At 40.6% G+C, this 23,536-nt stretch overlaps 1 protein-coding gene across 1 annotated transcript in view; it reads left to right on the forward strand.

The window, feature by feature from the left end:
• The window catches only part of GALNT13 (polypeptide N-acetylgalactosaminyltransferase 13), a 176,964-nt gene that overhangs the window by 89,115 nt on the left and 64,313 nt on the right, over window positions 1-23,536 (forward strand). The window contains exon 8 of the mRNA XM_019553614.1: window positions 20,126-20,265. Within this exon, the coding sequence (XP_019409159.1) occupies window positions 20,126-20,265 (140 nt within the window). The remainder of the gene's footprint in view (window positions 1-20,125; window positions 20,266-23,536) is intronic.

Here is a 23,536-nt window from a genome sequence, read left to right on the forward strand (position 1 = left end):
GCCTTGCTGCTGCAGCTGCTTAGTCCTGCTGCCAGCTCCCCCTGGGTCCTGTCATCTTCAACAGGCAGCCAAAGGCAGATAAATATTTATTTTCCATATTTGAATTTCCCTCTGGCACGAGGAGGCAGGAACAGCCCCAGGGGCAGAGGCTTCCAGCTGGGGGTGGAATGGGGCCAGGTGGGCCTTGCTGCTGCAGCTGCTGGGTCTTGCCACCCCTAGGTCCTGCAGCCAGCTCCCCTTAGGTCCTACTGTCACTGACACCTTGTCATTTTTTAGGGGCCCTGTGGGCTAAAAAGAACGGCCTGGCAGGCCGTATCCAGCCCGCAGACCGAATTTTGCCCAGCCTGACCTAGTTGGAGATGATTCTGCTTTGAGCAGGAGGTTGGACTAGATGATCTCCTGAGGTCCCTTCCAACCCTAATTTTCTATGATTTCTATATTTGGTGGAATAACTTCATATCTTTTCTTTTTTTATCGTGCCATTAATTGATTGAAAGTGTGGTCAGGTGATCACTTAAGGCATAATTAACTCAAAGTGTAATGTGTAGATGGAGCCACATACTAATAATTTCATGTGCAAGGTCACATTGCAAGCTGACACTGAGCATCCGTTGATTCTTCATATCTTATTTTTAAATTGAGTAGAAGGTAATATAAAGGTTTACTCAAGATCAATACAAATTAAGTTCTTACTTGCAGGAGAAACATATGTGTGCTTGCGCATGTATGTACTACCATGTAAATATGGAATGAAACGGAGTTCTCTCTATGCCAATCTATTTAGCCAGGAATAAAAAAATGTGTGTAATTATGTAGTTGTTTTTTAATCCAGTCAAAAGCAATCTAAATCTCCTGATTGTATATAAGTAGAGTTTTCAATTTGTAGGGCACATCAGATTGAGAATATAGTTAATTGGAGCTTAGCAATTCACTGCTAAAAACTGCAAAGCATGAAACATAGAGTGCAGAAACACTGGGTGCCATTTTTATAAACTGCAGAGTATTTAAATTGAGAGTCAGTATTTCTGATTTGGCCCATAAAAAGAACATCAAAGTGTACTGTCTTTTATATTGCTTCTCAGTTAAAAATATAACCACCATACTATTATTCTTAATTTCTGGTGTTGTATTATCTCTGCAAACATATAAATCAGATGTTTGCATTTTTCCTCTAATTCCCTAAAATATGTGATCCCCTGCCATGAAGTAGTCTGTAACCTGCCTACTTCATGGCAGGGGCTCACAAATTTTAAGGAATTAGAAGAAAGATGCAAACAATCTTTTTATTTGCAGAAGTAACAAATGAAGTGGACTGCCATGAAGTAGATGGATTATATACCATAATTTTATACCCCAAGTTAAGGCAACAACAAACATGGTGTTTTGCACAAAGCGCCATGAGTTAGGGCATCCCTGAACCTAACAGATGTTCACTAGTTGCATTCAGGGGTGGGGTGAGGAGCTTGAACCTGCTGGCACTGGCCAGCATGCAGGGACACTCCAGCAGCCTCCCAGGAGGCTTCCAAACTGCCCCTCTCCTCAGCCCCCTTGCCCTCCCACCCCAGCTCCGGCTGCAACAAAGCCCAACCAGCAGTTATATGCGTCTGTCAAGAGGTTTGGATGATAGGTGGGGGAAGGAAGACCCTCCCTCCCCAGCCTCATGGGCCCCACCCAGCTACCCTGGCCATGAGGGAGCCAGGCTGGGCCAGGAGTCTCCTCTGTGCCCCCAGGGGCTGTCACAGAAAAGAGAGAATCTCTTCCCTGTGCAGCAGGAGGAGAGGGAAGCGGGTTGGGGGAAGGTACCCCAGCTGGGGTCTTGTGGGGAGCCAACCTGGGCCTGTGAGGCTACAGGGGCTCCCTTCCCTGGCCCCCTGGCCAGGTCTCTTGACAGTGGCAGAATGTAGATGCCAGCTGGACTTTGCCGTGGCCAGAACTGGGGCAGGGGTTACCCCAGCAGGGGTAACTTCCCCCACCTTCCCCTTTCCTTCTCTCCCTGCTGCACGAGGAAGAGACTCTCTTCTGTGACAGCCCCTGGGGGGTGGGGCAGCCCCTGGACATCATGGAAAGCACCAGCTCGGTTCTGCAAAGGCACATGGGATGCAGGCAGAATCACCCACACTTAACCCTCACTAGGAACCTGAACAGAGATTCCCTAAGACACTCTGCTTTAGAGCGCCTTCAGCTAATGACTGATTTATTGAAAGATAATTTTTTTTAGGTGATTGGCTATTTTTAAAGCGCTTTGCAACTGTGAACGTGTATTATGTCATGGCTGTAAAGCAACTTCAGGGGCTTATCATGCAAAACATGTAACTTGTGTAAACCCTCAAAGAAATCTACATATATTATTTTATTGTTGGCCTTGGACTACTCTTTTAAGTTTGTTCCTTGAGTTTTTGCAGCATTTTCCTGACTTATTTTTTGATAGTCCCTGGTAAATGACATATTTCATCGTAAAGTTGAAATGTCTCCTAGGAAGATATTTCCTTTTTTGTTTCTGAATGTGAAGTATGTAAGATCATAATTTTTCATACAATTAAAGAAAAGTTAATACATATCTTAGCTATGTCTCTATTCTACATCAAAGGCTGAGAGGCTCTCTGAAAACCAAATTCATACAAGTGGTAACACAAACAGATTAAAAGTAAAGGAACCATTTCTAGGCTGTCTCAGATCTCAGATGTGATACGTCTTCAAGCTACCATCAGACTTTTTCAACCCCGTAAGCTGCAATTTAAATTTGAATTTGCTGCTCTGATCTAGCATGGAAAATTACAGAAGAGAATACTTCACATCCTGGGGAGCAGCATGGATATCTGATGATGACATTGCTTTTCTACTTGTTTCTGTCTTGTTTAGAAGACAGCTACAGTTGTCAAATGACTGTGGTATTGGAGGTGAAAAAACATAACTGGAGTTTGCCTTTCAATAGTACTGTCAAGTTTCCTAACCAAAATTTATAATATGCACTCGAGCAAAAGAAATACCAATAAACCAGTCATCAAATGCTAATTAACTGCAGTACAAGGTTCAGCATTCTGAGTGAGGTGAAACAGAAGGCTCTCAGGGCTGCAAAGGACAAGTTGTTTTAGAATAATAACCTGTTTGGCAAGCATTAAGCCGATTTGAGCTAATGAGGTGAAATGCCCTTATACATGCTTATAAACTGAAATGTTAAAAATAACTCTTCTTCTCAAACAACTTCTAAATAAAAAATACTTCCACAACAGACAGTAACTAGCAATACTGGTGGCAGAACATCTAATGACTAAATATGGAAACTAAAATCTCTGCTCATCTCCTGTGTGTGAGGCTATATGAGGGAAGCCCATATCAGCTGCCCATAATTTTAAGGCCTTCCTATTTTTCAGAAGTGACTGGGGATTTTTGCATGCTTCCATATTTGAATATCAATTGTGAGATACATTAATGGGTCCTGATTTTCAGTAGTAACCCCCACCCCAAAATCAGAGCCTGATAAGCCATGTAAATGGTGCACCCAAAAATTGTGGCACCCTGAAGCACTGCTCACTTGGAAATTTCAGTCTAACTGTGCTGTGAGCAGAGGACTCCATTCTGCAGAACTATCAAGCCAGCATCTTTCACAAACACAGAATTCACAATATATGTATATAGTGATGACACCATAACATCAGTCTGAATTTGTAGTACAGTTCTGTAGACATTTTTGTTCTGTATATCCAATTTTGGAGGGAAAAAAATGTTATAATCCACATTGGGCTATGGAACTGATGAAACTGGCTGTCAGAATTTATTTTGCTAAATAAGTTTATCTGATAGTTTCCTTATTTTCATTTCATCTATATGCATGACATTATCCTCATTCATTACAGGGGTCTTAAGCAATGAACTTCTCAATGTTCATGTCTCTGTTACATTTGCAGTCCCACGAAGACACGCTTGTCATTAATGCACAAAGCATTTTTTTCTTTTCAATCTTCTATTATTTTCTTTCCATACACGATTGCAACGATTCTATTCCAAAAGCAATTCTGTATGACATTTTACCTGTTTATTTACTGGTCATATATAATCATCTTCCTATTTAAAGTTATCCGATGGATTCACTGTAGGTACATTTTGAAATGCAAATCATGCATTGAAGTAAGCTACAGTAAAATGGAATTGTGGCAGGCAGAACCATCCAATCTAGAAATCCGAGCTCCTTCATCAACTGTTCTTCCAAATCAATGCTTATGCAAACAGGGTCAGATTATTCCCTCCAATAGGACAGTCCATAGCAGGAAATGTCTGCATGATTCCCCTCATGGGTTTCCCACACTTACTCCATTTGGCTGTAAGGGTTCCTCTGACAAGACAAGAGGCACAGGCCTAGCACCTAAACCTGAAGAATCGTTTAGGATCTGCATGATGTCTGAACCTGAAGTTATCATGGTTCAAATTCAAGTCTCTAATCTACATTTATGAATATCTCTATACCAGGAGTGTCAAAGACATCTCCTGTGGGACTCCCAGAAGGGCCAGGAATTTGGGTTGAATTCCCAATTTTGCAGCCTGGTTGATGATGGGGGAGTGTGAGCAATGGCTGTGTTAACCCCCATTACCCTACTTGACCCACTGCTGTTGGTCTCGATATAGACCATGAGACTGCTTAAGATCCAGATCTAGCCTGTGAGGGACCCCATGGTCTGGATCCAAGTACAGGTGAATGATACCATTTTTCTGGTAATTTTAAACTATTTCTTGCCCTCTTCAGGTTTTATGTGCTGAAGAAGAGTTGTGTAGTTGCCCAAAGAGTGGTACCAGGTGTGCCCAATAGTGCTTGATACTGCAATTCTGAGAGCATATGTGCCAGGAAGTCAACACAGGACACGTTACAGTAAGGGGCACGTGAGAAGCCAGGAGCATGTTGGCACATCTGGTTTCTTGGTTGCAGTCTTGGGATTCCTGTGGAGGTAGTATAGACGCATTCTGCAGTCTCCAGTACCTAGAAAGGGCAGCTTCCACAGGAGCTGTACTGCAAGGGATTCCCCCCATTGCTAAATGTCCTAGGATTCCCTGCAGTTAGAGGTTCAGTGTGACAAGTAATACAGTCACAAGCTGTGTCACCTTTTCCAGTGAATCTCAGATTCTTTCTGGGCATCCCTTTACATGCCACTTGGCTGCAAACACCACATGGCAATATTTGCTGTGTTTCTTGTGATCTGGTAGCTAGTGCGCTGCCTGATATGACAGATGGTTTAGAGAACTACCCTTGCTCATCACTTAATTTCTATATATTAGTGTTTAGCCCCAGTTTCCAGATTGCAGGCAAGAACATCCTCCAACATGGCAGAGGTAAAAGCAGGGTAGGCAAGGGCTCTGCCATGGCAGAGGTTAGGTTAACATGTGCTGTCTTCTTTTTTAGGATGCACTGGCTGGAATTGGGTTTGTGCTGTGCTTATCCCAGCAGAAATTTTGCCCCACAATGGATGGTATACAAAACATTACTTTGAGCAATGCCTTGCTTCTTTACCATATTTTCCTTTCCAAGCTTGCAATATTTCTGGGGCCCTGAGTCTGTGGGCCGCATCGAGCATTCACAGAGCGTGCTGATCACTGAGCAGGGAGGTGGAAATGGTGCAGGTGAGTTACTCACAGCCAGCAGTCTCTGCTGCTCAGAGCTTTTCTAAAACAGTTGTTTCATGGTGGGATGGAGACCAAGACCTTGCTGTGAGATCCACAGGGAGCAGGACAGGACACTTCAGGGCTGTCAGTGGCATTGTCAGCCATCACACGTATGCACCTGCACATATGCAGGTAGAGCCAACCAGAAGGGGCATCATCTGGGGCCATGTGTGCTCACCAAATGCTAAAGCACCCACCTGTCCCAATGGGCACCTGACGAGGCCCAGACAGAACCTAGGAGGGGTCCTAGGATGTGTCTGATGGTACCAGACATAAATAGTGAGATTTTCACTCTACAGTGCCCTCGTTTAAACAAGACTTACCTTAGCTAGAGATCATCTTTCTGTCAGTGTCCTTGCACATTCCTCTTCACAATTGTCAGAAATAACCATAAAAGCACCTAAAAAGGGATATCAGTGAGATTTGCCTTTCATGGAAGCAAATCCCTCTTCTCAGTTGTCAGGTTTCTTTCTGTGCAGTGAAAAATCAGATTTTTATTTCTGATTCTGTGAACAGACTCCACCCCCATCAGACACTGAAAATTTTCTCCTCTTTGCTTTTTGGCAGACAGACTAATCCTGTCCCAACTAGCTTCGTAATCCCATTTCTTGAAAGAGTGTTTGCAGGGAACGATGCTCATTACCAGGAGGAAAGGTACTGGCTTTAGTGGTTAAGAAGGACTGTAAGTCAACTCTTCAGTGAATATTTTGTTAGAGAGACCCCCCATTCAATCTGCCATATCCAAAGAGTCCTGCATGGATAGCCAAATCTGTCAACTCTTCAGCAAACATTTTATTAGAAAGACCCCATTCAATCCACTGCACCCAAAGACTCCTGTATGGATAATAAAATCTGTCTAGTGCCACAAGCCACTCAGCCTTCACTGGAGAGTCCAGTGAAATGTCAGGCTCTTCTTCTGGAACAGTAAAGAGCACTCGTCTGGAGAGCAAAGGGGTCCATTCAACCATTAGTTGGTTCTCAGCTTGCTGTAGGGAAAGCTGATGTTTGATTTCTCTCTTGGAGCCTAGTTTTGGAAGCTTCCTGTCCACATAGTGTAACAAACCAATGCGGAGAATCCAGAGAATATCAGATGAAGTTCTGTGAAGTGAGAAGCCAAAGACAGGAAGGTAAGAGTGCAGAAGAGAGGTGTCAGAGAGCATGTGGCTGATGTGTGGGCTGGAGGTGTGGAGCGAGACAAGGTGTAGACAGTTTGGAGCTCTGGCCCCTGAGTCTCACACCCCCTGGTTGTCAGGTCCACCTGCAGTGCTCTGTGGCCTCTGTAGCACCTTTTGTTTCTACCTGAAGGAAGGAAACTACCTTTAGAACCTGGAGTAGCCTCTTGGGTGCTTTTCCTCTTCAATGCAATGCTCTGGAGGTTCTTCACTTCTCAACGCAGATCTCTGGGTTGGTTTGCCCTCAGCACAGTTATCCTGGGTGTGCCTCCTCCCTCTTCAACATGTGCTCCCTGCTCTGCACAGTCCTCTTGACTTCTTCTTGTTAGCATATCCTCAGTTCACCAGGCCCCTGGCCCTACTAAAGGTGCCTTCAGTGCAGTCTGTGGACTCAGATACCAGCTACCAGCCATCCTCAGTTCTATGCAATGCAGCATCCTCTGCTGGGTGCTTGGAGTGGTTCTGTAGGGATACCACCTCCTAAAGAATGACACACTCCACAGCCTCTAACCAGGATGCCCCTAGTGGTCTCTACTCACCCCTTACTAGCCATCCAAATGCCCCATCAGATGCCCTGCAGTTGATGTTTCAATGTTTAGTTGGAACCTGGTGTTTGCTTGGTCCTAAGGCTTTTCCCCATCAATTCAGCTGCCAGAAGACCTATAGCCACAGTACGCTGCCTTCGCTCCCTCCTAAAGTAACGGGTTACAGGCCCCCTGTCACACGGGGCTTGGGAATGTCAGGCAGTGTTCAGAGAGGTTAGGGCTGGCATAGGCGGCTCCCTCTCTGCATTTGCATACCACAGTCATAGTGGACTGCAGTGAGGTGGTCTATGATGTCATTTTCAGTCCTTTCCTATCCTAGCAGGATCTGTCATATCCCCCTAACTGCTGGATCCTGACTGGGATCTGCTGCAGGATGGTGCTCACTTTTTTGCGGATCTGCCTCTATATTCGAAAGAGTTATCCAGTAAGCTTCTACAATACAAAAAAACCCCAACAAACAAACCCTGCAACTGCACACTCCTGGTGGTCACCTACTACTTCACACTGCAACTGATGAGAAGAATCATGAAATAACTACAGTCTATACTGGCCAAAGATCAGACCTGGAGAAAAATATTCCAAACCCCTCTGTTTCTGGCTTTCAAACAACTCCCTAACCTTGCTCAACTCATCATCAGAAGCAAACTCTTGACTACCCAACAGACATCAAGTGGAACACAGAAATGTCTAACTTGTCAACATATCTCCACTACCACTACTATCAACACCCCGCATAAAACCATCAGAAGCCATGGTTTCTACACATGCCTTTCCAAAACTGTGATAGACCTGATCCAGCGCACCAAGAGCCCTCATGGCAACTATATGGGTGAGACTAAACAGCAACTATGCACCGGAATGAACTGTCACAGAAAAAATATAAAGGGCAGAGACCATTAGAGTACATTTCTCAAAGAACAATCACTCCCTCTCTGACCTCACTGTCCTCTTGCTCAAGGCAAATCTACCTGACACCTTTAAAAGGTGAACTTGGGAAGAAAAATTCATAACTTGGCTGGACATTAAGAACCAAGGACTAAACAATGAGATTGGCTTCATGGCATATTATATTTTACTGGAATGCCAAACAAAGAGGTGCTGGACTGTGCAGGATTGACATGCTTAGAAATTATCAAGAGGAGGTTGCCATGGCTCAGCCATGTCAGGAGAATGGGGTGAGACCATATCCTCAAGAATATTAAGATTTTGAGGTGGCTCTAGAAAGCAGGGTCATGCTCTATGGCAGTACCACAAAGTATGCGAAGCATGAAGTCATTCAATATCAACATCACTGTAGAAAGCTGCGAGGAGCGTGCAGAATCCTGTCCAATCTGGAGGGAACATCTGGCACTGGGTGCAGATCAGCATGAAGCCGCTTTGATGCAGGGGATGGAAGGAAAAGAAGAAAGCAGCATTCTGTAAACTTGGACTCCAACTCATACAACACATGGATCTGTGAAAGTTGTAGCAAGCAGTGTCACTCAAATTGGGCTCGTCAGCCACAAGCAGATTCATCAGGCATCTGACTAGATCTCTTATGCATACACCATGATCCAAAAAATGGACAGTTGTCTATTATTATATTTTATCTAACCCCTTAATTATTCACACACACAAAGTGAGAATGACCCCCTTTCCTTTTGATAGGCCTTGATCTCCCAGTAATCAGCTTTTTTCTTCTAATTGTGTGCCTGCTACCCCGGGGAATTTCTCTCACCCCCTCCCACAATTGTTCTGTACTATGCTGTGGCATATTTTCGTCACGCCTGATAAAGAATGTCTTGCATTCAAAAGCTTGTCTAACTCTGTCCCAGCTCTACAGGTGGTCCAATAAAAGATATCACCCTAAGACACCCTTGTCTCTCATATAATTCCTGACCATCACGGAGCTACAACATCACTCTTAGGACTACCATACGGTGTGCACAGTTCTTTTGGATGATTTCCAGTAGCAATCAGTATACATACATACACAGTATATGTACATCACAAGGAATAATGGGTGCCTATACACATGCCCTGAGGCTACTCTGACACACTGTAATTGCAGCATGTCAGAGCAGACTCGATTAATTGAGTCTGCCTGAGTGTGGTAATTACTGTGCTCCAGCATCACGTGTATCACTGGCCCCGCACTGAAAAATGGCAGCAGGAGCACTTTAACTGAAGCTGGTTCAACAACCTTTAGTTAAAGTGCCCCGCCACCATTTTTTTAGCAGAGGGACACTAATAAATGTGACTGGGTGCTTTAATTAAAGCAGCTCTTGGACTACCCATCCCCCTTTGCTCCATGGGAATGATCGTTCTTTTTTGTCACTTGTGTAATTTAAGTTGAAAGGTCAACCAGTCAGGGATTGTGTGTTATGTGTTTATATGAACTGCATGCCCTTATAAGCCCCCTTTTTCCATTGTTAGGAAATTAGTGATTTTATGTCCTGAGGCAGGAGAACTAATATCCCTTATAAACTGCTAGAGTGCCTAGGGATAGATTTTTACCTTCTGTCAATACACAGAACTCAGAATGTTCTTTCACCAGATTTATTACAGGGACTACATACAGAAGTGAAAAAGAACGTGAGAAAACCTATCTGTATTACACTACCAGCTCAGTTTTGGAGACTAAAGAGATTTGTAATCTCTTTGTAAATATCTGAATTGCTGGGTACATTTTAGATTCCAACCTGAACCCAACCTTTTAATGATTTGCTCATTACTGAAACTCCTAAGTGAAATCTAAATAGCTCCTAAAATTTGAAAGTGAAAAAATATGCCTGATTATTCTCAGAAATGCTTTTTCAGGTTCTCACTGTGTTTAAACCAGGTTCTTGACCATCTTACTTGCTATGTACATCATTTGGATGGGAAAATAAATAGAGAGTTTCAAACGTGGTTGAATAGCCACCCAACATTTCTATGAACTTCACTTCCCTTTTAGAAGCCAATGGTAGAGGAGGAAGCCAAAAGGGATAGGTTGGGTTCTGAGCATTTGACCTCTGAAAATAAGTCTAGTTCAGAGTGCAAGTACTTCAACCACAACACCAACCCCAATCCCAAAATGACTAACGTACAGCGAATTCCAGCTTCGAGATGAAATGTGAACAAAAAAGTATAGGCTCATATTGCCTCAGGTTAGGTTTCTAGATTGGATAATGCTGGCTAAAAATTAGGGAAATGAGTATGCAGGTAGTTTCCTGTTGGCTTCATAGATTTCATAGACATTAGGGCTGGAAGGGACCTTGCAAGGTCATCAAGTCCAGCCCCCTGCCCCAGGGGCAGGAAGTCAGCTAGGGTCAAAAGCTCCCAGCAAGATAGATATCTTGCTTAATTCATCCTGAGTAATTTTACAGTGGGTTAACAAGCTGCCAAACACCCAAGCAGACTAAAAGGCCTGTAATGAGCTCCCTTTATAGCCCAGTGGAGGAGCATCCATGGGTGCTGACAATGGAGGGAGTGCCAGAATACTCTCCCAGGAGTCTTTGCCAAGCATGATGCAGCCAAGTGCTGCCTGTGTACAGGAGCCATCGTACCAGTTGGGCAAGTAGGGACAAGTGGAATGGCACCCCTTTAGGGAGTTTTTGCCACAGCAGGTGTAGCCCTGTGCCCAACAGCATATCTGGGGATGGAGGGTACAAACAGAGCACCAGGGGCACCACCTCCACCCATCCACAAAGGCTGAAGGAACTCCCTATGCCTCTGCATACCACAGAAAATTATGAGTTTGACTTAACAATAGTTGATTATTCTTTATTATTTACTACCTGTTTGTTTAAGTTTCCTGGTTTACATTTGGAGTTCCTTCTACAAACATGAGGGATAGACATTTACTTTAAAAAAGAAAGCGGATATTTTCATATAACAGCAGCAAGATGTGCAGGGGTTAAAAAACCCCTCAAAATATCAAGAGACCCTCAAAAAAAATCGTAAGTGCTAGTTTCTGTCCTATAAGGATTAAATATCTAATGCCTGAACCACACTTACGCGGTGACTGGAAACTTGTTCAGTCTGTTTCTAGGATCTAATCTGACAGGCCTTGCTCATGTAGAACTCCTGTTCAATTTGGTTTCGGTAGAGTCTGCAGGATTCATCCTATTGACTTCAGTGGCAGTTCTGCCTGAGGGAGATCTGTAGGGCTCCACATATATTGGCAATACAAGCGAGGTAGCATGTATTTAATCTCTGTCTCTGATAAACTTTAGACTGCCAGGCTGGTTTTTAATGGAAAAACAGTTCCACCTGCTGGATGTTTTGAGTAAAAGAAAGGTGTCCAATTTAGAAGCATCCTCAAGTGAATTTGTTTTTAAGTACTGTATACGTAGAACACCTATATCATCTAGGTTTCTGTTTTTCTCTGACCTATTTAGAGCGACATGCATTTGTGGGATTTTTAAAAAGAGGAACGAACAGTCAAAACTAAGCAAAGCATTCAATGCTCTAAAACATGATTAGGAGAAAGAGCATTGTTTAGAGTTCTTCAAAAGGGGGATAGTTTTATTACATGCCAGGAGGGTGGAATATATTTTACCCCATTACATTCTCATAAGTGAATGTATCTTTCTTATGCAGGAAAGGTGTGCAGCCAGCAGGCTCCATCCAGGTCATGGGAATTGCCACTTTTCTATTATAGTCCCAGTTACCTTAGCTATGATTCCAGACTGTTGGCAGATTACAACAATGTCTGATGTTTGGATCATTGATTCCTAATAGCATATCTTATAGTTTCCACTCTGGCTCACATTAAAGCATTTGAGTATTTTTGCCATTGTATTTTTTTCCCATGGTCATCAAATTAATTGCAATGTTTAGCTCACCTATTTCTATTTTCTAGTTACACTTTTTAATATGTCAACTTTTTCTTGATAAAAATCTGTAAAATAGAATACCAGGGAGAAAATCATAGCAGTCCACATGGCAAATATAAAGGGTTGATAATACTGAAAGTTTTTCTTTTTGCTTTGTTTTGTTTTCTTTTTGCTTTGTGGTGGGGTTTTTTTTGGTTCTGCAAAAGATTTTGATTTTTGGCCAAAAAAAGAGCATTTTGCAATATTTTTTTTCTTTTGAAAGATTTAATCAATTCTATTATTGCTCTACAGATTATCCTGTTATGCAACTGTACACGTCTTAGGATGAGTAAATCCTACTTGTTCAGTGGGCTATTTTAAGAAACTACTTATTTCTTACATTTTCATTCAGGCAATGATTGGCTCCTAGTATATACCATTCATGTGCTATCCTTAGTGTGATATACCATTCATTATTTCTAGACTATAAACAAAAGTATACTTAAAATATAGCCTCATATCTCTTACTAACAGCATTTTAAAATGCAGCCTTACTGAAGTGTAACTAGTGTAAATCATTTGTATAGTATTTCAGCTGTTCCTGGCCAACTCCTTTACTTTTATTTTTGTTTTGTTTACTCATTTAAAATTTTGATTGGTTTCCATTTCCTAAAACAAGATATTAAATAGAACTCAGAATGCCGACTTTGATACTATTTTTCTCAAAGCAATGGAATCAAGTGCATCAGGGTCCCCTGATAGGTGGTGTATTTTGCCAGCTAAATTTCTATCTTTTGAAAGAAGACATCTTTTCAAACTCTTATTTAAAAAAAGTTTTTCATTAACATAGAGTGATTTCTGAATAAAAATAAAGCAATGCAGAATAAATCAAATATTTATTTGATTTGTCTTTATTCTTTTCTCGGTCTTAGAGTCATAGAATAGTACAGTTGGAAGAGTCCTCAGGAGGTCACCTAGTCTAAACACCTGCTCAAATGCAGGTTCATTCACAACTAAACTATCCCTGTGAAATTTGTCAGTCTAACCTTTTCTTAAAACACCTAAGGATGAAGATGCCACAACTCTGGGTAGCCCGTTCCAATGCTTAGCCACCCTCAGTGAGAAAACTTTCCCTAATATTCAACATAAATTTTCTCTGCTGCTAATTAAGACCATTACTCCTTGCCATGTCCCCTCCAGCTACAGATAATAATCTATCTCCATCCTTCATATATAAGGGAAGTATCTGAAGCATTAGAAGACCAAATCAGTCTTCTCTTCTCCAAGCTAAAAAACTCTATTTCCTCATAAGTGATGTTTCTCAAATCACTAATCATTTTTGTCACTCCCCATTTGTCCCCCATTCTAATTTGTAATTTGTTTCTTGAAGTGAGGGCCCCAAACTGGGCACAGTACTCCAGATGAGCCCACACCATTGCTCCCTTTTTGCTATAATTAAAGTTTATTTGATCTTTTGAAGGATGTATTTAGCTATGTCTGTTAATTCAAGCTTAAAATTTCACACGTCTGTAACAGCTGCTTAACTACCACTTAATCATTTGGCTCTAGCCAAAAACATCACCATTCAGAAGAACTGTTGCTGATAATATCTTGATTAAACAGCAGATTTTCAATGTTATAATTAGGCTAGAGATTTTTCCCACAGAAGATGGCTTAATGAAGCAACTGTCTAGATTTAAGCTTGTGATAATAAATAAAATTGAATATTCTGTAATTGATAAGTATTAAAATTATATCATATACTATAATTATATAATTATGTGATATACTTAGACCCAGATTCATGAGAATGATAATAGTTAGATACTTGGGAGGATGGTGAAACATTTTTGTGGGTTAAATGTATAAGAAACAAAATTCAAGTAAGTAATTAATAATTCTGATGATGATGATTACTGAATTTCTATACAAAGTAGTTACAGAGGTAGGTAGGTTGTAGCCGTGTTCGTCTAAGGACATAGGCAGACAAGGTACTTTGGGTGAATCTGGTATGTTTTATTAGACCAACTTAAATAGTTGGGAAAACATTTTTTAGCAAATGTTTTAGCAGGTTGAAAAACCCTTTGTCAGGCTGAGGAAGTCTCTGCAGTTGGTGTGTGCTCTTCCTGGATGGAATGAATAGTAAAGAAGCCAGAGGCTGGTATGCATGCAAGACAGGCAGTCAATGAACATGTAAATTGAGGAATCAGTGAGTGACACAGGCTTGGGGCCGGGGGAGAAGGGAGATGAATATAGCACTTAAATAGTGGAGAGGTACCTGGGGAGTCAGATGTCAGGCAGGTTATGCATCATAAATCCAGTGTCTGTATTTAGTCCATGATTTTTTGTGTCCTGGAGGTTGATGAAGTGCAGTTCATAAGCTCGTCCCTGAGAAGTGTTTTGTAAATTCCCCTTGAGGATTAGAACTGAGAGATTGGGGAGAGAGTGGTTTTCTTGAGAGAAATGTGCCCCCACCGATAATTGGGTATTCTTGTCTTTGATAGATTTCTGGTGTGCGTTCATTCTGGTGTGCAGTTGTTGTTTGGTCTCTCCTGCGTATTTTCCATCAGGGCATTTGATGCATTGGATGAGATTATATTACATTACTGGAGGCGCAGCTGGAAGATGCAGGGATGCTGATGGCTCTGTTGTGGGGTGTAGTAATTGTGGGAGTGGTACAGATGTGTTGGCAGGCTTTGCATTTCTTATCATGGCATGGTCTAGATCCATTTGGTGTGTTCTGGGCCTGAGTAGAATATACAAATATACAAAATATATTTGTAAATATACAAAGTATATTCTGAGCAGAATTACAAAGTACAATAAAAGCTCTGTTATCTGGCTTCCCCTGGGAATGGGGTATGCCAGATAACAAACTATGCTGGTTAATTGAGTGGCCTGAACAGATGTCCTTGCCTGTTCAAGCCGCCGCTTCGCCACCCATCCCGCAGCATCGCCAACTCTCCTGTGGCATCACAGACCTTCCTGTGAGCCCTGTGGGCTCCATGGGACAAGGAGATGGGCCTTGTGCAGCCTGTTATGCCCCCAGGCCATGGGGGCTCAGCAAAACCGGAAGTGCCACAGTGGGCACTTCCAGTTTCACTTTACCTTACAAGCTGGCATGCTGGTTAATAGAGTATACCAGCTTGTAAGGTGCCAGTTAATGGGACTTTTACTGTAGTAGCATTTTGTATTAGGGGTCTGATTCCCTTGCATTTATGTGAGAAAATTGTTGCTGATCCCCCTAGCACATTTACCTGTAAAATTTCAAAATCAGATCATATAAATCATAAAAATTAGTGATTAGTAAATCATGAGGTAGATGTGATTTACTTAGACTTCAGTAAAGCCTTTGATTACCATGCTCCAGCAGCCTCCTGCATCTTGTGTATCAGTGTCCCCACATTTAAAAATGGTGGCAGGGGCACTTGAATTAAAGCTCGTTGAGCAAGCTTTACTTTAAGAGCCCCTGCTGACATATTTAAGCATAGGGGCACTGATACATGAGACATGGTGGCGCTTTAATTAGAGCAGCTCTTGGAGTTGCTTAGTGTTTAGCCTAATGAATTTCTGTTACCATGCTCGCTCATCTTGTTGACTTCCTTGAGTAAAATGAGAAAGACAGGGAGTAATTTTTTTCTGTGAATAATGTCCCCTACCTGTGTTCTAAGATCTCTATCTTTTTATCTTTCTTGTTTGGTGATCACTCATTTTGGTGCATAGTTTTTGTCTGGTTTCACCCACATAATTACCATGAGAGCATTTTGTTCACTGAACTTAGATATGCTATGTTCTGGGATAGATGTGTATGACTCATGGGTTATGATGTTGTCGGGAGTATTTTTTGTGGCAGTAGAGATGCATTGATAGGTTTTGACTGTATTTTTAAGGCAGGGCTGGCTGACATTAGGTGTCTCTTGATTAGCAGGGACCTGTTTGGGATGAGAATTTCTTAAGGGCTGATTTTTTTTTCAAATACAGGCTATAGTTGTTTGGTGCTGCTTTGATGCATTAAGTGTGGATGGTAGGTGACAAACAAAGGTATGAGCTCTTGTATAGTAATAGGTTACTATGGGTTATTCAAACAGTCTGTTTCTCTGCAGAAGTGTATTTGCTGGGTGGAATTTGAGGGCCTGAGTAGATATTACCTTTTTTTTTTTTTTTTTTTAACTGTTTGGGATGATTGCTGGTTTTGCGGACATTGTGTGGGGGTCAATGTGTTTTCTGTATTTACTGATTTGAGGGTGCCCTCCAAGCTGTAGAATTAGGATGGTGTCTAGAAAGCTGATGTTAGTGCAGGAGCAGTCCAAGAGAATGTGATTCCAGGGTGATAGTTGTTAAACCTGCAGTGTATGTTTATAAGCGAGTACAGGTATTCAGTGCAGATGAAGTACAAAATTCCAAGAGTTTACAGTTCCCCTGTTATAAATTGATCAAAACAGCTTTTGTTTGTATCATATAATTCCTCTATGTTCGTAAGAAACATCAACACATCTTTAGCAGATCATCATGCTCCTTGTACATCTCCTTATTATCTTGTGTGTTTTAGACCATCCCCTTCCAGCCTTATCAACAGGTCTTGTGAGAAGTCTGCATGACTGATGTGCACTTCAGCCTAAGTTTTGCATATGCAGTTTGTATATTAGTTACATCTTCAATGAGGCCTACTTTTGGTCAGTGCTTTGGTCAGAGCCTTTATATGAGCAGTATATGCACTGATCTATGTTCCAGCAAGGCCTATATCTAAAAGAAAATCAGTTACATTCACAATGGAGTTGGGTAGGAATGTTTTCAATTATTATTTTTTCCCTGGTGGAAAGTTCCAGTTCAGCAAAATAAAAATGTTTGTAGGATCATAGCAGTTTTCCTAAAAATTTAACTGAAAAAGATTTATCAAATCCAGGATGGAGTTTTTGATCAGAGGAAGAAGTAGTGACTGAGTCTGATGGTCAGAATAGTGGGAAATCCTGATTCAAGTCCCTGCTCTAGCAAAATTTTATTATTATGAAGTGGAACAGTGTGAGCCTGAGAGTAAGAAGAGCTTCCAAAAAAATAGCCAATAGCAATGGTGTCTGGGACATGGAAAAAATACGGAAGATGGTCCTCAACCAAGGTTTGACACCTCACAAATGGGTGCCCTAACCGCCAGGAAACTGGCTACTCTAGGTTGCTTTTCTCTCCTCGTTAAAAGGTACTGTTTTCATCTCTATACAAAATGGGAACTTTTTTGAAGTTTTGATAAGCTTTGAAGACAAGAAAATCATTTCTTGCCCAGCTTGATATGCATCCATCTCTGATGTCATGAGATTATGCAGAGAACTTTCCCAAATAAAAATTAAGCATGGAATCTTAGAAACCATTTACACTTCCATTTCCTATATTTATCTAAAAGAGTGAACATCAGATATGCTAGGGTATTTTTCCATATTTCTTCAGATTGATGAGTTGACAACTGGCTGATACAGTGAACCATATGAATAGTATACAATTGGTTTATTTATAGTAACTAGGTGAGATTCTGAACAGGGAGCAGTGTACTCTGGTACTATCCCTTCTATAGAACTTACATGCATAGGGAATTCAGTGCAACTGGGAAATACATTAACAGGTACAACACAAAAACATTTAATATCATCATAAAATTCAGAAATGACGATTTGGGTTGTGTTATGCCAAGAACCTATCAGTTTAGCCAGTTAATGTCAATTTTTCAGTGGCTACAGTGTGGCAAAGTAATTGAAGTCATTTCAGGAAACTGAAGGAGCGGTAGCCACAGAAAAGAGTTGACCTTGGTCATTTTTGTCTTTTGAGAGCATAATTTCTCAAACTATAGGCTGTGGACCATTTGTTGATGGTCTAAAGAATTCTTTGTTATCATGTGGTCCTAGCTTCCCTTGTTTCTAATTGCTAAATCTCAGAAAAATACATCTAAAATGTACCCAATTAATTTATCAATTAATACTCTTCCATGGTAATTATGTGGGTAAAACCAGACAAAAACTATGCACCAAGTAAAGTTATTACATGAATGAGAAAAGGAAAGTGAGGTATCAACAAAAGGTTTTTCTCTACATGGTCCACAATCTAGAGGACCTGGCTTGCATTGACAGGCTTCTGTTCCATGCACAGACGTACTGAAATCCAAGCCAGCAGTGTCAATCAACCCTTCCCCCTTCCCCCCCCCCACCACCTTCCAGTATGCACATCCATCTGTAACTGGTCAGGAATTGCACTCCTTTCTGCTGGGTATAAATCTGGCTACAGTGATCCATATGTTCATTACCTTGACTATTGCATGAAGAGCTGCTCACCCTGAGAAACAAAAAATGTAAAAAGGCTGCAGTCCTCTGCACCATCTCTTTAACACAGCACTTAAACACATCCCACAACACAGAGAGTGCTTGCTGTGTCAGCACTAAGGTGGAGGTAAAAAGGTAGTCAGAATATCATGAGTAGATTAATTGCAGTCCATTTTGTTTGGCTGGACAGGCTGCTCTCCTCAGAACATCATGAGATCTTGACACTTATTTCATGAATTTTCTAGATTGGGGCGCTGTACTCGTTTGGATTCAGCCCAGGGGGGTTTCTCATCAGTCAGGTGATTCATGGTGAGGAAGGGTGAGCGGTAGTGGCATTAATCCCCTGGGTGATAGCCCCACTGATGCAACAATTCTGGTAGCTGTGTGGGAGTTAATGCCTCTATCACATGGGCTGGATTTGGAAGTGGGTCTCCCCAACTTGTACTCTTCTGTTGGTTTGAGCCCTGTGGGTGAGGCTGGCAGGAAGCACCTAATTATAGATTAAAGATGAGACAGCTGCTGAGTTATTCATCACTGTCAAAACTAGCTTATCTTAAACGTACTTTTTGGGATCTTTAATGTCAGAAAACACCAGTGTGCCAAGGTTTAAGTGGCAATAGAACAGGTATTTTCAGAATCTAAATTTCACAATGAGATATCCAAAAGAATATCGTGAAACTAGCCCATGTTTACTTGAAGTAGCAAGTTCATAGAGTAGAAAAACAAACAAATAACACTACTACAATGGTTAATTAAGAGTTATTAGCCATAGACTGTGCCCTTAGGTTCATCCTTACATAGAAGCAGCCTCCAAGACACAATTTCTTCCTTGTTTCTCTTATTCCAGAGGGTATTAATTTATGCAGGTCCGTAACAGGAGCAGTTTATAACTGCTGGCTGTTGTGTTGTAGACCTGAACCATTAGTTCTCAGTGTACATGAAACAGAAGGAAGGCAGAATGAATTTTTCTCAGTAGTGAAGAAAGTAACCTTGCTACAGCTATATATGTAAAGTTTTGTGATGTGGATTTGATTTTCAGTCAGCCTTTTAAAGCTAGCAAACTTAAAATACATGAACTTTACATGAAATAATCCATCCTCCTTTTAAGTTACTACTCTTAAAATAATTTCTTAAATTTGAACAGACCTGCAACATACCTTTGAACATTTGTTTTAAAAACTTGGTGTTTTTTTCTTTCTGAGAAGGAGATCAAAACGCATAAAACAACTGGCAAACTAAAGCTAAAAGGGAGCAGTTTTAACTATAAAGTTGAAACATTAGCTGCTCTCAAATATTTTCATATGCAATAAAGTTGGATAAATTGATATGGTTCTCAGTTATTCAAGTTCTTTTGAATTGAACTTTGATTCTGACCTACCAAATTCATAAGATTTAATACTATCTGCCATTAATTATCCAATAAAGGAACAAATAATTTAATGTGGCTACACATTTTCAGATTAATAAATTATAAATAATAGAAAAAGGTTGTTTTTATGAGCCTTTAATTTGCTAAATTGAATGACTGTAAAAGATCAGTATTGTAGCACCAGCATATACTGTTGTATCTTACTGAATTATAATTATAGGAATTGGAAAATGATTATAAAATGATCTGTGGCATTTCTGTGTAGCTGCAAGGATGCTGTTCATTGATTATATATTTCTTTCAAAAATTCTAGGTGTTGTTAAAGTGGATTATGGTGATGTTTCAGTAAGAAAAGCATTAAGAGAAAATCTGAAATGTAAACCCTTTTCATGGTACCTAGAAAACATCTATCCGGACTCCCAGATTCCAAGACGCTATTACTCACTTGGTGAGGTATGAATTATTTATCTTGGCTAAGTAGGAAAAAAATAGAAATTGTGCAAATGGGAGCAATAGTAATGAACAGAGTTTCTCTAGAATTCTGTGTAAAATGCTTCTTAAGTGTGCCCCAAACATGATGTATTTTTTTATTTTAAACTTCTTTTCTATTTAATGCTTCAGAAGAGGATGTCTCTACAGCATGTCTCTACATTCATACTTAAAGATTTGTCTTCTAAAACCAGTAACTTGCTTGAAAATGTTTGTGACTAATATTTTAAAAAAAAATATGCCAAAGCTGGAGAAAATGCTTTCCACCGGCATTTATATGCCTTATGTGTAGAGAATGATTTATCTAATTTTTGACTGAATGTGTTTTGTGCATGTATTACCTTATCCTACCCTAAGCTGTATAGAGTTGAATATCATGAACATTCCTAACAAACACAAGACTTTAGTTCAGGAAGGAACAAAAACCTTTTACAACTGAGATAACAGAATGGTGTAACAGTAAGCTATGTTTTATCTGAGTTGAGTTTTAAGAGCTTGACCTTCTTCTGTAAAAAGAAATAGAAATAGAGTAGCAATCAGACACTTACAATTTTATTACAGTTGGCAAAGTAGCCTCTCTATACATTAAGAACTTGCAGTGCCAAGTAAAGCCCAGATTAGGGTTTTTAGACTAACCATGAAAAAAGTCAAACATTGTTTAAAAGAATATCAAGGAAAGATCCTACCTAATAAGCATGAAATAATAGGGTTTTGCGAGGTAATGTCAGATTGGGAAACCAAGGTATGTGAAAATTATAAAACAGTCATTAAGAATACCTTATTTTCACCACTACAGACTGAGTTTCCATGGGAACTAGAGGGAAATTCAGGCAGCTTCTGTGAATTAAAATTCTCACTTGTCAATTTCAGCTACAGGCTGTCACTTAAGGAAGGTGGATTTTTGCACATATAGCCAGAGTACTATATGTGGAAAATGGAAAAAGAACAGTTACATTATCTCCTGAAAAAAATCTTAAGGGTGTCATTTCTTCCTCTTTTAAAAGGCATATTGTTTCAGGTAGAGCCAGCACGAGGAGTTCTAGCCTGCTCAGTTAAATTGCTTATTTGGGATCACTGCTAGCTAAACAGCACAGCAACCCTTAGGCTTATAACATCAAACATTCTCTGCATAACCAGCTTGGTCTTCTGAGATCAAGCTTCTTGTTCATCTTGCTGAGATGCTGGTTGGCTATTTAACAGCAGATTCTTTTTTAATCTAATCTAAGTAAAATGATTCTCTCATCTGATGCTAAATTACGTGTTTGACATTTGACACTTACACATTTCAAGGGGTGCACAGTCTGATCTATTTTGTCAAGAAGAAGGATAACTGCTTTCACTTGAGATTGAGATTATTTGCCTAAATTTGCAAGATTTCATGCACGATTTACACAGTACTGCTATGAAATCAAATAATGTTTCTCTACTGTTAATCATTTGTATTTTTATACATCTCAGTATTTCAGAAATAATGACTGGTATCATATTGCAGTTTAATATGAATTGTGCTTGGCCACTAAATAATTTAAATATTACCATTTCTTTCATAAGTAAAATGTACAATTTTGAAGCAAGATCCCAAAAGATATGCAATTGTATAGAATTAATGTTCTTAAGTAGTTTAAGGATAAATGTGTAACAGAGGGTTAAAAAGCAGATCATGATGCAATGACTAAGCTTTTCTATTAAATTAATTGTTGTTAAACGTCTTACTTATGTTGAGGTAGCATGTCAATCTTAACCTTATCTAAAGATGTGATTATAAGTCTGTGAGTATATCATCATGTTGCATATATGCCTTATGAAGTGGAATGAGTACTGGAAGTTCTTTAAACATCATGTTTTATTCATGCATACCTGAAACTGGAATTTAAAGTAAGATGCAGAGCAGCAAGTATTCTAGCTGTGCACTTTATATTGCGGCTTCAGGTTAGTTTCCATTATAATCTCCTAGTCAAAAACTTTCAAAAGATTCACCTTTAGCATTAAAATTCTTCAAATTTAAGATCTGTTAAATGTGGGGTTTTTTAAAAGGTTTCAGCAAGGCCTTTTCTACACTTGACTTGGGAGAATCATTGCAGCTAGGAAGTGAGTTACCACATCTTTACAAATGGAGATTAGAGGTGGCATCTCTTTCCAGAAGTGTGAGACGGTTCACCCTCGGCACATATCCAAGGACAGCAACTTGAATTTCCAATCCCCATATAGTAGGCTTTATAACAATGAAACAAGCTGAACACTTCTAGTCCTGAAAACTATCTTCTGTCTTTGAGTGGCCTTATTTTTGGGACTGCTACAGAATTTGCACTGCAGTAATTTGCATGGACTCTAGAGAAAGTGTTGAAGGACTGGCTTAGAACTGAGAGTAGTGTTATTCATTTATAAATGAACCAAATGCCTCAAGCAAATCCATAGCTTCTCCTTGCAGAGCAGATGGTTTTGTTTCCCAGTATACCTGATCCATCATAGGTCATGCTGACAGGCGGCTTAAGTGGAATGATAGAAAGATAGACTGGTAGTTTATTAGGTCTTAAAAAAATTATGAATTAAATAAATAAATGTCTTGTTTAAATGGCTTAGTGACAAGGCCTGTGTTACCATGGAGGATGCTGAATTAGGTCTGTAGTTGGAACCACTTTTTTCCTGCAGGGGTGGGCCCTAAGGCTAGGGACAGATGTTCAGTGCACATAAATCAGTTTGAAAATGGCTGAAACCGGTTTGAGATAAACCTCGTTGAATGTAGTATCAAACTTGACTGATTTGGCTCACCACTCCCTGCTAAGCAGGAACTTCCCCCTCCCCTCTGCCTTGCTGAGAGGTGTCTGTGTATTAGCTAACAGACCACATGCTGGCTATGGTCTATACTGTGGCAGACAGGACAAAGGCAGAATCAACAGGTAGTTGGCAATGTCCCTCTGGTGTCGTCTTAATGGAGTGATAAACACTGTGTTATCAATTCCCTGCTGAGCTGATCAGAAGGGATAGGGGGGAACCCTTCCCTAATCACAGCAACCTACAGGGGTCTGGCCATGTCCCCCTCAGCTCAGAACTTTGAAGAGAAGGGAGGTCTGCTGTAGCGCCCCCTGGCATCTAGCCTGAGCCACTGCAGGCATGTGCCTGCATGTCTGGGATGCCTGTGGAGTTACAAACTGGTTCAGCCTAGCCAGGTTAGACTAACCTGCAAAGATTGAATCAATTTAGACTCAGGCTTTTTGAATGTCTGTCCCTAGCCTAA

This window comes from Crocodylus porosus, unplaced genomic scaffold (assembly GCF_001723895.1).
Source record: "Crocodylus porosus isolate Cpor-Errol unplaced genomic scaffold, CroPor_comp1, whole genome shotgun sequence".
In the NCBI taxonomy this organism is placed as follows: domain Eukaryota; kingdom Metazoa; phylum Chordata; order Crocodylia; family Crocodylidae; genus Crocodylus; species Crocodylus porosus.